This window comes from Protopterus annectens, chromosome 3.part0 (genome assembly GCF_019279795.1).
Source record: "Protopterus annectens isolate FY-2018-M chromosome 3.part0, PAN1.0, whole genome shotgun sequence".
NCBI lineage: Eukaryota > Metazoa > Chordata > Ceratodontiformes > Protopteridae > Protopterus > Protopterus annectens.
The window spans coordinates 946,026,063-946,041,977 of record NC_056731.1 but is presented as its reverse complement, the minus strand read 5'-3'; the positions used below and the strand labels follow the sequence as shown (position 1 = coordinate 946,041,977).

Genomic DNA, 15,915 nt, shown 5'->3' with positions numbered 1-15,915 from the left:
AGGAAAAGTAACATAAGCAAATCAAAACAATAAAGAAAAAATGACTATGAGAAATGACTCTAGCATGATGACTGCAAATGTTAGTAATAAAGAGGTTGTGAATCAGGCAATATTTATTATAGTTACTTCCCTAATCTGATTTATCTGTTTAATGTTTTGCTTAAAAATGAGCAGGTTATACTCTGGTTGCAAAAATGAAGCTCCAAATACTGATCCTGCTCACAAATGAAATTGTTAAAACTGTAGAACATAATAAGAAATGTAATGCAAAAGCACGTAAGTCACAGAATCTGAAAGCAAATGCAATGACTGGTCAGTAATAGATAAGGTGATTGTGAATAAACCAGTACATATTTTAGCAGTGCACTGGACAGTTCCCATTAATTGCCTGAAAATCATTACCTAGAGCTTCATGTATATATTGATGAAAATGGGACAACTGTAGAAAAGACAAATAACATTTACAGCACTCTGCCCAAATGTTCCTTTCTGTCACCTTTTCAGTATAAACTTAATTTAGGAGGGAGGTGAAGAAACAGCCTCTTTCTGCTTGATTTTCCTTATACCTTTATCAATTATCTAAGATAAAGAAATATAATCATAATAAAAACACATACCAAAAAATAATACAGTTATACATGCTGGTCCACATTAGGAAAGCTTATTGATACACTTAATTCTAAAATTTTAAAGATTGAATTATTATTTTACCTTCGAATATAGGACTCTATTTATTATAGATGTATGCATTTAAAACTCCATCATTGCTAGTATCTTTACTTTGTGTACTGCAGTTTTAGGTTAGAATTGATTTATTCATCTTCCGGTCACTGTAGATACTATATTGTTTGATGGTTCTTTTAGTTTTGATGTGAATATACATTTTGTTTTATTACTACTATTATCTAAATATGTCTGCACTATTATTTGAAGCAGCATCTTTATTTTCTTTGTTTATTCACATATTTACATTTATTTAATATATAATCTTTGGAATGTATGCTAATTTCACCTCTAGTGTTAAACTTGTATCTTATACTTGTTACTGCATTCAGAGGTTTGAAAATGCTGGCATTCAATTACCTGTACACTTCTTCTGCTCTCCACTTAACGTCTGCTTTCTGTTAGATTATTGTTCTATATTTAGAGTTTAATCTTCTTCTTCTTTTGGCTTTTCCCAGTTAGGGGTTGCCACAGCGGAGCACCTGTCCGCTCATGATTGATGAACTGGACAAGCTGGGTGCTATGATTCCCAAGTAACATATTTTGAAGGGTAAAGGTGTTCCACGTGGCAGAACAGAACAACAACCCACCACCAGGTGTTCTACATGTGCTCAAGTCCCAAGAGTTCTGGAAGTCAAGGACTCGAGCTATTGGCATGTGAGCACCTGTAAGTAGGCCCCTGAACAACTGCATGAACAATGCCAGTGTTCTAGAATCAGAAAAACAAGGACATGTAAATGTTACTGTTTAGGGCATTTTCTTTGTAGTTCAAGAGGAATTGAGGGGTCCCCTCCTCCCACACTACTGCAGAGGTGTTAAAACTGTCACTGCACTGAGAGACCCTTGTAGATCAATTCCTCTTAGACTACATAAGAAAACATTGAACAAAGCCCAGAAATTTAGTTACTTTTTCTGGCTGTAGCTGGATAACTTCTAAGTATAGTGTAAAAAAAAAAGGTCTGAGCCAAACATAAATGAGGGTGATTAGAGACAGAAGGTAAAGAAAATAACAGTGACCCTCCTAAATCCCATTATATGTCAATGGCAAGGGAATTGAAATTTACTTCCTTATGTCTGGCATGAGTCATATAAAGTATTATGGGAAAGAGAAAGGGTTTAGGGAGAACAACATCACGTTGATACAACAAGCCCCATTGGTAGCCATGTTGTGGAAAACAGGCTAAAATTACAAAAAAGCACTTTGATTTTGAGGTGTTAACATAGGTCAGGAAACAAAAATAGAGTGAAAAAAAATGTTTTTGTAGTTCTAGAGTGGTGTTTTCCTTTAAGGGTGCTTCTGCAAGAGAGGTAAAGAACTTGCTCAATGCTGCATATAGTCATGTTCATAGGTTCATAGGTAGGTACTAGGCTACTGGCCCAAGGGCCTAAGTAAGCCTAGCCAACAAGGTTCCCTGGCTTACACCACACAAGAAAGTTATTTTCCTGTGCCACTGTTGAGCAGAGCCGCAGAAGTGATCCCCGGGGTGTATTTCCTATTTCCCATCCACTCATCAAGATTTTTCTTGAAGAGTGCTAATGAGGAACTTTGCTTGACATAGATGGCTAGCTTGTTCCAGAGTATGGGAAGTCTCAGGGACAGGAATCTATCCCTCCAGCATGTCCTGTTTATTGTGGTGACAAGGTTTAGGTCCCTAGAGCGTGTAGCTTGGAGGGATTGGAATTTCTTTAGGTGAAGCATGTCCATCAGCTCTGGGTTTGACATAGCTTTATATGTTAGGCAGAGATCACCTCAGAGTAGGCGATATGCTACGGAGTAAAGCTGGAGTTTTTTGAGATGGTCAGTGTAGGGCATATGTTTGAAGCCAGTAATCCTCTTTGTGAGTTACGTCTGTGGCCTTTCCAGCTGCTGCAGATGTCTTGTGAGGTACATTCCAAAAGGAGCGTTGTACTCTATAATGGGACTAATGAATGTCGAGTAGAGGGGAACAATGACCTCTTTTTTTCCTGGATGAGAATCCTTTTGTGATGAGGTGTGCCATGTAGAAGGATTTCCTGACTACTGTGATGATGTGATTATCAAAGGAGAGACTATTGTCCACCTGGGTCTCAAGGTCTCTTATCACACATTCGGTGTTAAGTAGACTGCCACCTATGTAGTAGTTCATGGGTACAGAGCTTTTTCCAAAGGGGATGACAATGCACTTTTTGGCATTGAGCTTGAGGCCATGGCTCTGACACTAGGCATCTGTCTCAGTGAGACCCTTCTGTAGGATGTCCACATCATTTGGGGACTCGACTATGGCTCCTAGTTTGCAGTCATCTGTGAACTTCGTTAGCCAAAGGCCTTCTGTGTCAGCCTGTACTTCAGAGAAGTAGATACCAAATAGGAAAGGTCCCAGGACTGAACCCTGTGGTACTCCACTTGTCACTGGTTTGAAGTCAGATTTGGAGTCTGCAACTTTTACAGTGTGGGTTCTGTCAGTGAGCCATTTGGCAACCCATCTTGTGACTTAAGGATTTATACCTAGTTTAGTGAGTTTATCTATAATTCCAGAATGGAGGATGGTGTTGAAAGCCTTGATGAGGTCAAGATAGGCTGTGTGAACCACCTTACCCTTGTCTGCACCTTTGGTGACTACCTCAAAGAAGTCGATCAGGTTCGGGAGGCATGATCGGCCTTTCACAAACCCGAATTAGGTGGGGTTCAGAGTATGGAGGTTACCAATGTCTTTGTTGAAGAGTTCCATGATGATATGTTCCATGGCCTTACAGACCAGGCGCGTCAGGATAATAGGGCGATAGTTCCCAGGATCAGTGGTGGCTCCCCCTTTGTGGAGTGGGATAACTATTGCTCTGCACCATTCAGTGGGCACAAAGCCTGATGTGAGGCTATGATTGGTGATTAGGTGGGGAGCCGGTTCGTTCTGAAGTTCATGTAAAACGCAGCCTGGGATGTTGTCCGGTCCCATGGATGCTGTGTTTTTGGCTTTAGAGAGTGCAGCTTTTACCTGTGTAATTGTGATTACAGGGACTCTGCATTCTTCCTGTATAGAAATGGGTCCTTTAGGGGGTGAGAGGGGGCTAAAGTTAGCACTAAACCTATCTGCCAGGATGTTGGCAATATCAGTTGGTTCTGTAATTTCCGTGCCGTTGTGCTGTAACTTAGAGCAGATCTGGGTGCTGCCATTGAGATTCCTGACATAGCTATAGAATGCTTTGTGGTTGTCCTTAGAATCAGTGGTGATTTTGTTTTCATAGCTAGCTTTGGAGGATCTTATAAGGGATCTTAGCTTCTTACTGAGGCTGACCAGGGAGCTCCTCCACTCATGAGATTTTACTCTCTTTTGCAATAGTTTCTTCCTTCTGTTGTAGAGTTTGTTTATGGCAGGAGACCACCAGATTGGCTTCCTTTTTTTGGAGGATAGCATCTTGGTTCTGTTCAGGATAGCATGATCCATGCACTCGTGTAAGTGCTTTAAAGTGCATTTGTGTAAGATTCAGCAGTCATAACTGTATTGTCCATCTGCATGGGTGTCATGAAGTTCGCCACTTCTATCTTAAGAAGCATGAAGGTGGCTTTGGAAAATTTTTTTGCCATGGTTTCCTTAATGAGGGGTGGGATGTGGATATCTAGGGTGATTAGCTTATGGTCGGATCTGACCAACGAGGAGTTGACTTCAGGTCACTCATGTTGGTAATGACTAGGTCTAGGATATTGTTGCCCCTGGTGGGGGTGTGGATAAGTTAATTCAGGGCATTGGAATTTATGAATTCCAGAAAGCGTTGAGCGAAGGAGTTGGTACATGAGTAGTTTTCACAGTTAATGGTGGGGTAGTTGAAATCGCCCATTATTAGGGTGTTTGGTTGAACCCTAATATTTTCCAGTATACCAAGAAAAGAGGAGTGGGAATCCTGGGGCATGGTGGGGGATCTGTAGCAAGCTACAATTTGGATTGCAGTTTTGCCCAGAGTTAGTTGCACTTGGATAACCTCGCATGCATTATGCTGAGCAACTAGCCTGGAGGTGTGGATATCCCTAATGAATATGGACACACCTCTGCCTTTGGTGTTCCGGTCCAGGTTAGATAGCCGGAAAGTGTAGTATGAGTTATAGCCTGGTAATGCAGGGGTGCACTCTGGAGCCTTGAACCAGATTTCAGTCACTGCACAGATATCGATGTTCTCCATTTTAAGGAGTGCCTCGAGAGAGTGCATTTTGAGATTTAGACTTATAGCATTGAGTAGCATTACCCTCCGTTTTTGCTTGCATGTTCCTGTTACGGTGGTGAATTTGTCATTTGAACCTTGCCTAAAAAAGGCACTATAGAGGTAGCAAGAGCCTTAGCCAGTATCCAGAATCTGAGGGGTGACAGGTGCAGGCCATCTCTGGCAAAGCATCGTGGTCTGTCGACCATGTCTTCCCAGGCAGACAAATACTGGATCCCCTTAGAATGACACCAGAAGCTTAGCCAATTGTTGAAGTCAATCATTTTGTATTGCGGTATCATTCTGGGTGATGGCAGGATGCTACTCAAGGCTAGGGTCATACCTGCCTGGGCTACAAGGTCAGAGAGCTCTTCCATGTCTCTTTTCATGTAGTCGAGGGAGGTACATTTCAGGTCATTCACACCAACATGGACAATGACAGAGTCATATTTGTACTTGTGGAGTGATCTGAGTGCATGGGTTATGTGGCGGATCCTGGCACCCGACAGGCAGCTGACAGTAACCTTCTCCTTGTTTAGTCTTTTGAGTGGAACATCAGTGTGCCTGACTATAGAGTCAGCTATGACTAGTATGTTGGGTACATTGTTTTGCCTTATGGGCGGTGGCTGAGTGGCACACTGAGTCTGTGGGCTATGTGTCATTTGGGTAGTGTTGGGGGGTGGAGGTTGATTGCGTTTCTGCTTTGGAGGTCTCTGTTGCTTGAGCAGATTTTTATTGAGAGCCTCCATGAATGTTTTTGTGTTTCTATGTGTGTATTTTGGTGGTGTAGGTTTAGTGAGACTATGTGACGAGTGTGGTGTGGTGCATGTGTTTACCTTCTCCTCTTGACTGTCAAGTTCAGTTTTGGATGGAGCGAGCTTTACCTCCAGTTTGGCTAGATAAGTGCATCTCTCGCAAGATGTAGTGTTGGGTGGTAGGAGGAGAGGGTTGTCTGTGTACATGAGGCAATTGCTACATTGCCCCAAGATACCCAGATTCATCAGATAGACAGGAGAGATGTGAGAAATATACTTTTGCATCTACTTCTGGGAGAGGACTTAGTGTCCCCAAATCCCGGTAAAAAATTGCTCTTTTTAAGTTTTTAACCAATGCAATTTTACTGCATTTTGTAAATAAATGGAAAGCAAAGCTGGTTTATTCTCCATGTAAAATCTAACTTTTGAAGCAACTAAAAAAACCTGAATAGCAAGTATTAAACATTGCCTGCTAAAGGACTTGCCATAGTATGCAAAAAGCTTCTGGTGTTCATAGAGATGTGGTGGTACAAGCAAGTGTGTAACACCTGACATAAATTCTTCACACCACTGTGATTTTTAAATTCAGTATTGTCACTTTTAATATTGCATTATCTTTTGCATAATTATACCTGTTTATGCATGTTAAATAAGCACGCTGCTAACTTGATGTAGAAATTGTACCTAATGCACAAGCAGTTTTCTGTAACCTATTCCGACCATGAATAATATTTCAGCAACATATTCAATTTTGAAATTCAGTGAGCTGACTTTTTTTTTGGGAGGTGCAGGGGGTTGTTGAGGATACCACTTGTTCCACATTTCACAGAACAGTCATACTTTTGCCAGTCATGTCCTATAAGAAGAACAGTGTTTTCTAACATTTATCAAATTAATGCAACTGCAGGAATATCTCAAAACAAGGAAAATAATTAAAATTCTACAACTGAAATATTTTTTTTGTGTGGCAGTAAAATATAAACAAATCTTTTATGAGGGTAGAGGTTGTTCTGTGGAAATTTGGTGTTTCAGTAAGAAATGTCCTGCTTTGGAAATCTGAAAGGTGGTAACCCCTATGTTAGAGTGGTCTGCTGCAGTAGTATACATTTTATATTTCTTCGGAGGATATATGTGCTGTGACGAACCACCATATAGCTCAACTGATTTTACAGAACGTCCCTTATTTTCATATTTTTGCCCCATCCCTAATACTTTTTATTGCATTTGTTTTTTGTGCTAAATCACTGAGGATTGCAGTGAATGAATGGTGTTACACATTAAACTTTCATACTTCTTAGTGTTCTGAAAATGATTGCTCAAGCAAAACCTGCTGTTCACTAACTTTTCAAATGATTTGGAGTAATATTTATTATTTTAAAAACTAGCTGGTTTGGTCCTTTGTTATCCAATTATTTCTGGCTTTGTCCAGAATTCTTGAGCAAAGAATTTGAGAAGTATGGTACCACATTTGTAGATGCCCAAAGTGGAGGATGTATGGCATAGCAGTCACCTATATTTTGCCCAATGAACAAATAATATTTCCTTTTTTCGCTTTATTAAAATTGTCTATTGAAAACTTTGATGTGTTTCTTTTCTTGTAAGTCATGTGGAGGTCAAACTATTTTGTTGCAAGTCATGTGGAGGTCAAACTATTTTTCAACATAAGGCAGCCGATTTTTGCTCATTTATTAACATTTGATTATCGGGAAAGTTCAACTGGGCAGGAGCCCATTTTCAGTGGAAGCCCATGGAGAAAAGTTCCAAAGCTCATGAATAGGATTATTTCTCTCTTTATTGATCTCTCTAAAGCCTTTGACATGGTAAATCATCAACTACATACTTAGATCCTTTTCTCTAGATAATCTGACTATACAATGGTTCCAGTCTTACCCAAATGATAGACAACAGGCTGTCCTTTGGTAAACCAAGATATCAAGCCATCTTCCCATTACCCTTGATGTTCCACAAGGTTCCATATTAGGACCTCTTCTATTTTCAGTCTTTATTAATGACCTGCACTTAGTCATTCCAGATGCTACCTGCATTCAATATGCAGACGATTCCACATTAATTTGCTCAGCTACTTCCCCCTATGATCTACAGACCCTAACTCAAAAAGTGTTCAACAGTTGAAAACTGGTTCCTTAACCGTCGACTCATATTGAATCCTTGAAATAGTAGCGTATCAGGATCCAACTACGAACAGCACAAAACAAGCATATCCAAACATGCTGATCTTGAACACTAGGACTCCTCAATGAAGCTCGCCAAATTGATCCAGTATAAATAGTATTTTATTATAAAATCACAGATTTAGCGCTTTCATCAACTCTGAATGTTGACTTCATCAGAATACTTAAAACCTTCTAATAATCCTTTTTATACTGTTAAAGTTTGGCGCCAGCAAGTCTGAACCAATATGTAACATTTGTATACAAAATGGACAGGAATATCAAAAGTAACTTGGAGATGAATTATGATAGTATGAGAAAACTGAATAAGGTAGGACACACACATAAGTGTGGGAGTTGCCGTTACTGTAGTTACATATTAGAAATTGAAAGTATGATTTTGGAGAATGTGAATAGAACTACTATCAATTTCAAACAGGGTAACTGCAATACCAAATATATTATTTTTCTAACAAAATGTATGATATGTCCTGGATATTATATAGAGAAAACCGAAAGGTTGCTTAAGAACAGAATATATGATCATTTATATTGTATAAAAAGAAAGGATCTTAACAATGCTCTGTTTAGGCATATTGCTTCTTCTTCTTCTGGCTTTTTCCTGGTTAGGGGCCACCACAGTGGATCACCTGTCCGCTCATAATTGGCAGTGGAGTTTTACAGTATCGAGTTGTGAGCCCAGCACCCAATCTTCCACAGAAGGCACACACACACACACACACACACACGCACTCACTTCTAGGGCCAATTTAGAGTGTCCAATCCACCTACAGCATGTCTTTGGGATGTGGGAGGAAACCGGAGCACCCGGAGGAAACCCACTTGACCACAGGGAGGACAAGCAGACTCCACACAGAAGGCACCCCAGCCGAGGATCGAACCAGAGAACCTCTTGCTGTGAGGCGGCAACGCTAACCGATGCACCACCACGGCCGCCCTCTGTTTAGGCATATTGCTAATAAAGGAGAAAGTCACGATTTTAAGTTTGCCATTTTGGAACTGGTTTATATTAACCCCAGGGGAGGTAACCTAAAAGCATTATTAGGAGAAAAAGAAGTTAAGTGGCAGTTACTCCTAGATGTCACTAACTTCCCTGGTTTGAATGATAGTATACCCATCAAACCTATATTACTTGCTAAATTATGAATATGTGCATATTAGATACTACAGAATTTTCTTATATATTTTTATATATGTTATTTCTCTTGCATTATTGGATTGTTGATATTGTAAAGTACATTTAATTATTATATTCATTTATTATTTTAAAATGATGCAGATTGAATTATTTAAGCATTGAATATGCATTTTAGCAATATTAACATAAACTATGTCTTTAAATGTGTTACTGAATGGTGACTGGTTCAGACTTGCTGGCGCCAAAATTTAACAGTATAAAAAGGATTATTAAAAGGTTTTAAGTATTCTGATGAAGTCAACATTCAGAGTTGATGAAAGTGCTAAATCTGTGATTTTATAATAAAATACTATTTATACTGGATCAGTTTGGCTAGCTTCATTGTGGAGTCCCAGTGTTCAAGATCAGCATGTTTGGATATACTTGTTTTGTGCTGTTCATACTGAATCCTAAAAAAACAAAATTACTACTATTCTTTCCTACCCGTAAGTCCTCCCCGCTTACCTTTACTGTTAAGTCAAACAATGGCACCATCATATCTCCTGATCCTCCACCAAACTATTAGGGGTATTGATTGATAACAACCTGAAATTTGATCTAGATATTAACTATACTATAAAAACAGTCAATAAAAACATTTGCTCACTATACAGGATTAAGGCCTTCCTTACACCTCTAGCTAGAACTATTATTGCCCATACCCACTTACTCTCTACCCTCTTTTATGCCTCCCCCATATTTATAATCTTGAGTAAAAAGGACCTTAACAAACTGGCAAGCTCCTACAATAACACTGCTAGATTTGCCACAGGGACCACATACAGAACTCGCCACTGTCATAACTTGAGCCAATTAGGATGGTTAGAACTGCCCAACCAACTACAATACAATCAAATTATAATTGCACATAAAATACTCTACCAACCTGAAAACACTCCCATACTTAAGAATCTTATCACCCCATACAACAACCTTAAGACCTTACGTTCATCCAACAGACTTCTAGTACAAATAACTAAAACCGGTAATACAGCCAGTGACTCCCTGGTCTCTAACTCCATTGGCAAAACCTGGAACATACTGCCTACTGATCTTACTTTGATTTCCTCCATATCCCCATTCAAAAATAACCTTAAACAGTACTTAAAAACACACTGGCTATGTCCCTGTACTTACCCTGACTAACTCTCTCCTATATCCCTAGGTTCAAGGACACTTTATGCTGTACCATGTTTGAATGTTTCTGATAGCCCATAAACTGTGTATGTTTTAAAATGTCAGACATTATGTCATTGTACATGTCAATCTTGTATATTTTCTAATGAATTCAATACTTGTATCCCACATGTATAAATGTAATGCATAGTCTATGTCTATTGTTGGAGCTTTTCTCCCCGGGCCTCTGCTGAAAATGGACATATATTCAGTTTGACTAGCCCGGTCAACAAATGTAAAGTAAATAAAAATAAATACATTTCACTTTTCTGCTATAGAGAAAATCAAGAATCAACTTGTTTAGTACATTATCAGACATTTGTAGTTGTTTGTTATAACTTTCTTAAGGAATCAGTAAATGTTCCAAATCAAGACTCTCCTGCAACACAGAGACAATAACTAACAACCATAATTACAAACCATAAAATATTTATAACAACAATAATAATAATAATAATAATAATAATAATAATAATAATAATAAGCTGTTCTCACCGTTTTCTTTAGAGTATCCCCACTCCTGGCCAGCCATGCTGAAAGTTGCTTGCTGCTGTTTTCCTAGATGTAAAGATAGGTAGAAGTCAGAAGGCTGTTTGATCTGCACTTAGTAACCTGCTAAATTTCATTCAGATATTTATACTCTGAGCTTCCAGATGTTGGTGGGTTTAACTGTACTTTATCAGATTGTGGAAATACTAGAGGAGGAGGAGTGAGAGAGAAGAGGGAGGAGAAAACTGGAAAGAGAACGCATGCGTGAATAAACTGTATGCTTCTATTTTCCACTTTCTTCGTAAGTTGCACACTCATTCTACAGTACATTACAGTCTATCACAGTATTAAAGGCTTAAAAAGGTCTCTGCTGTCTGTATCTGGGAAGCAGTAACTAACATGTATCCCAGAATAGTCATGTGCCACCCTACAGCACAACATTTTAAACATGTAAAAACTAAAAAGCTGACATTTTTCAACCGTTATACCATACCTCAATTGCCCAGATTTTAGCAGAATGTGCAGATTTTTGCCTCGTATTTTTCGTCTTTTCCTTAAAAAAATGTGCATTTCTGGCAAACTACTGAGGATTAAAGTCATTAAATAATGACTGTCATTTCAGTTTTTTTCCAAAAGTACATGCCAACACAAATCATGCTGCTCTGGTAGCTTTCTAAGTGTATGACTTATTAAGTTTATTTAAAACCTGTCCCTATTTTTAGGGCTCTGTCCCCTCATTACTTTAGGCTTTGTACAGACTTTTTGCACTAAGGTTGAGAGGTATGGGTTATACTCTCATTCTCCCCCATGCATCTCATAGTTTGCGCTAATGAAATCTGGACAAAGCCAAACATAATTTGGGGAGGAGGGTCAAAGGTCCAAAATGGGCAAATTTTAAGTACTACTCTTGCTTTAAAGTTAATACAACAATATGTTTTGCATGATGCATCAACATGCATTTTCTGAGCAATAAGAAGCATTATTACAGACGGACTAAAATCCTCAGTGATTTAAAAGAAAATATATTTTTTAAAAGGGACAGCGCAAAATGTAAGCAGAATTCGGGACGTTCTGGATTATGTTTGCCTATCCTGAACAGTTGTGCGTGCGTGTCACCTGTTGACAGGGCTGTCGCCGAGAATTTACAATTTGTACTAAGACCAGTCCAGCTGCCCACCCTATGTCGCAAAGATACAAACATTATCATAATGATTATTGAGTGTTCGGGTTACAGTATATTCACTATTGTCGTCCACATTGCAATTGCACAGAGTAGCGTTTTGGTTGCCGTTATTGCAGCAAGTTCCAGTATAACAAAGTTAACAAACTTAGGCTATAGTGCAACACTGTCACAACCCCCCTGCACCACCTCATGGTAGGCAATCCTACAGACAACCATTCACACCACTGCCAGTACTCAGTACCAAGCCTCAGTAATGCTGCAACACAGCAGCTATTCCAAAAAGAGGTCCATTTACATCAATGCCAGTATGCAGCGCTGCTGCACCCCCACACTGTGGCAGCGGAGTCCCACAGAAGTCTGTTTGTACTAGTCTCAACATAGGCAAGACGAACTGGTAAAAACATAAACGTGCCCACTTGCTATCAATATTAACATTGTAAAAAAGACGCATCTTACCATCAATATCTATAGTAACACTGTATTAACCTAAATCTTACTCTCACTGTTTATTGTAACACTACAGTAATCTGCATTTTACTTTCACTATAGCAATCTGTATTTTACACTCATTATTTATAGTAACACTTTAATCAAGATACATCTTGTTCTCATTGCCTTTATTAACACTGCATCAAATTACATCTCCTAAAGACAGGTTGACACGGGCTGCGTCTATTCTAGAAACAGCTTTAAACCTTAATGCAGTTGCCAACGCAAAAGTTCCCAAAGGTTACTGTAGGTAATACAGAAGTTATTAAGTTAAATACATCTGTAGGGGTGGTAAGAATGGTGCTGGGCTAGAGAGAAGCAGAAAGAGAGAGAGAGAGACAGAGATCAATATCACTAACTCGATCTGTATAGCAGCAACTGTAAACCAGTGCTGATAAGTTAAAAATGTCAGTTAGACTGGACAATTTGTTTCTAGAGAACTAAAGTAATATATAGTTATAATCACAATAAATGAAAGGAATGCGACAGTGATCATAACAGACACCCAAGACTAGCCAGTCAGTGGTGGAATGCACAAAAAACTCAGCTGCATACAGACAATGAAATCACTTTAATCTTAGGAGACACGTTAATACCAAGGCTGTTCAGGAATAGCAACTAAAGACGTTTAGAGATATTCCATGCAAGCTGTGAAGGAAAAGTGGAGGTCTTACATTCATTTACCAGCTGCAGAGTGAGGAATGACACCATAGCTATATTACATTATCAAAAATGCATTATTATGATGAAAGGCATATAGATCTTGAGAAGGTTCAGAAAGTTACAAAATGGCTTGATTACTGGGATGGAAGCAGTAGATGAGGAATCAGCACAAGACAATGTGTCTTACAAAGACAGTGATTTGCACAAGGAGCAGGTTTTACGCAGATATGACAGGACAGAGGGTGGTGTAAAGTAGGTAATGAATATAGATGAACAGGTAAAGTGATACAGTGTCCTTATCTCTTATCACTGGTCAAGTAGGTGCACCTGATGACAATTCCACAACTCATAAGTGACAGAAAGGGCTGAAAAGGTCACACTATGAAGAAAGAAAAAGAAAGCTATAATGAAAAGTATGCAAACCTAGTCTTTGGGCACAAAAAAAGTACAGAAAAGCAAACAACAATCTGATCAGGATGGAAAAAAGCCTTGATGACTAAGGAGGTAGAAACAGTAATAAAATGAAAAAGTGCTGTGAAACAATATATCAATAAGTGAGTAAATCCCACAGCAAACAATGCTGAGAACTTGTAAACATGATCTGGAAACCCACCTTTTCAAGGCAGTTAGCACCAGTGAGGTCCACCTACTTGTTTAGGAGAGCCATTATCAGAACACAACAAGTAATAAGTGATGAAAACTTAATTTTTAAAGGGACACTGTATTGTCCAATTTATAGAAAGCAAACCTTCAGACTTCAAACCTATGTTGTGGTGTCTTTTGGCTTTTCCCGGTTAGGGGTCGCCACAGCTGAACTCCGATCCGCTAATGATTGGCAGTAGATTTTTAAATACTGGCTTGCTGGGCCTAACGCACAACCTTCAACGAAGGAACGCCCATTCACGCATGTCACCACATAGAAGATGCTCTAACTGAGAATCGAACGGGCAACGTCTAACTGTGAGGCGACAACGCTACCGCAGCACCACCACCGCAGTACTTCAGACTTCAAACCTATTCTTTGACTTTCTGTGAATTTCTGGACCCATATGCCATATCTTTCTTTTCCTTTTCCTCTTAGTGGATGTCTGCTTCTAAGTGGTGTGCTGAATTTCTCTGGGTATCCTTTGAAATTGTGGAAGAGGGAGAAAATCCCCGAACAACAGTGCAAATCTTGTACAGGATTTGAAAGATTTAGATTTTAAATTTACATTATGATCTTGTTGGGATAGTCACAGCTCCATTGCTGTAGGTTTCATTATCACTGTAAAAACAGTTGTTTGTATGGAAATTGGGTGGCTGCACATCACCATACAGGAACTTGCTGGATTATTATTAGCTGTATTGAAGCAGATGGTATACGATCCTCATCAAACTTATCGAGTGCTGTGGTCACTGCAGATATAGGCTGTGTTACAGATATATGACTTAGCCATGAGAAGATGTTTCATCCTTTAAAATCATTAACATTTCTAAAGTTTCTGCTTCTTAACTGAGATAAGACACTTTTCAAATGTATTCACTCAGTCAATCATATCTTCATATTTTCTGTTTTGTAACTGATAAATTTATAAGGAAGTGATGCCTGCTTCCATTGTAGTTATGCTTTCAATTCATCTTTGTCTGACTGAAGAGTCATTCATTAGTTTTATACACTCATAACTGAGTCTTGCCATTTTAACAGTTTTGAGCATTTATTCCCATATGTCTGCAATGTTGGTGTGCACAGACATCTTGGAACAGTTTTCTATTTGCAGAAATACATGAAAATTAAATGCTGCCACTGCGGTCTCTTTATAAATTTTCCTCTAAAGTGCATGAATCTGTGGCAATCATTTAGTACAATTCACATTTCCTGTATCAGTTGATGGAGTTTCAGGGATAACAGCTGTCTTATCAAGCATCAGTGGGGTCTACCTGATGGTTAATAACTTAGTTAACTACAAAAAAAGTGCTTGGGCTCGCTGGTAGTGAACGGAGGAATTTATTGACACCAAAATCCACAAAACAAGTGCTCAAATTGTAGAGCCGTACAAAATGTAACATGAACGCTCTTCTAAATCCACCAAATGCTGCGTTTTCGTCAGTATGACTTCATCAGACACTCTAACTTCATGATACACTTATTTAAATACTAAACAGTTTAATTAAATGCATTTCACTGGTTCTACAAACCATATCAATTAATTCAAACACACCAATCATATTCTTACATTCATTAATATTGATTTCCCTCATTGAATATACTTTATTCCTCTTAATAAAAACTCTTTATATGTTAAAATATATGTTTAAAAATGCAACTTTAAATAGTAATATAAATACTGTTAAAAAACTTTTTATATATAAATATAAATACACATAATAATTAAATGTAAACATTGCATATTATAAAATCCTCAGATTATTATTTTCATGGATTTTGTGGGAGAAAATATAAAGTTTAATTTCATGTTGGTACACTGCCCCCTAGTGCCCAACTTCCTGAACTGCACTATAATTTATTAGCCCTTAATTTAAGTAATGGGGTTATAGTTAAATAATCATTGATCCCAGGGCTAGTATTGGAATCCAGGTATACCTGCCACCATAACTCCTTATTTTCTAGGATGTCCTCCCATGGACCACCCCTTATGTCTGGTATTACCTGGTCCAACACAAAAAACTCATATTTTGCATTTGGGCATGTAATACTGTGTTTGTAAAGTGCATTAGTGCTTTTATTTTTCAGAATGTCATAATAATGTTCGTATATTCTACGTTTCAAGCATCTCTCAGTTTTACCTACGTAGAATGATTGACATATCTGACAAATTGCTATATACACTATTCCTCTACTTTCACAGTTATAATATGTCCTACTTTTAATCTTTTTCTTTCTGCTGTCCAAATATATTTCTG

At 38.5% G+C, this 15,915-nt stretch overlaps 1 protein-coding gene across 1 annotated transcript in view; it reads right to left on the bottom strand.

Annotated features, from left to right (window-relative positions):
• The window catches only part of LOC122796642 (carbonic anhydrase 1-like), a 72,839-nt gene extending 62,010 nt beyond the window's left edge, over positions 1–10,829 (bottom strand). The window contains exon 1 of the mRNA XM_044065278.1: positions 10,686–10,829. Within this exon, the coding sequence (XP_043921213.1) occupies positions 10,686–10,722 (37 nt within the window). The 5' untranslated portion in view covers positions 10,723–10,829. The remainder of the gene's footprint in view (positions 1–10,685) is intronic.
• Positions 10,830–15,915: the final 5,086 nt, after the last annotated feature.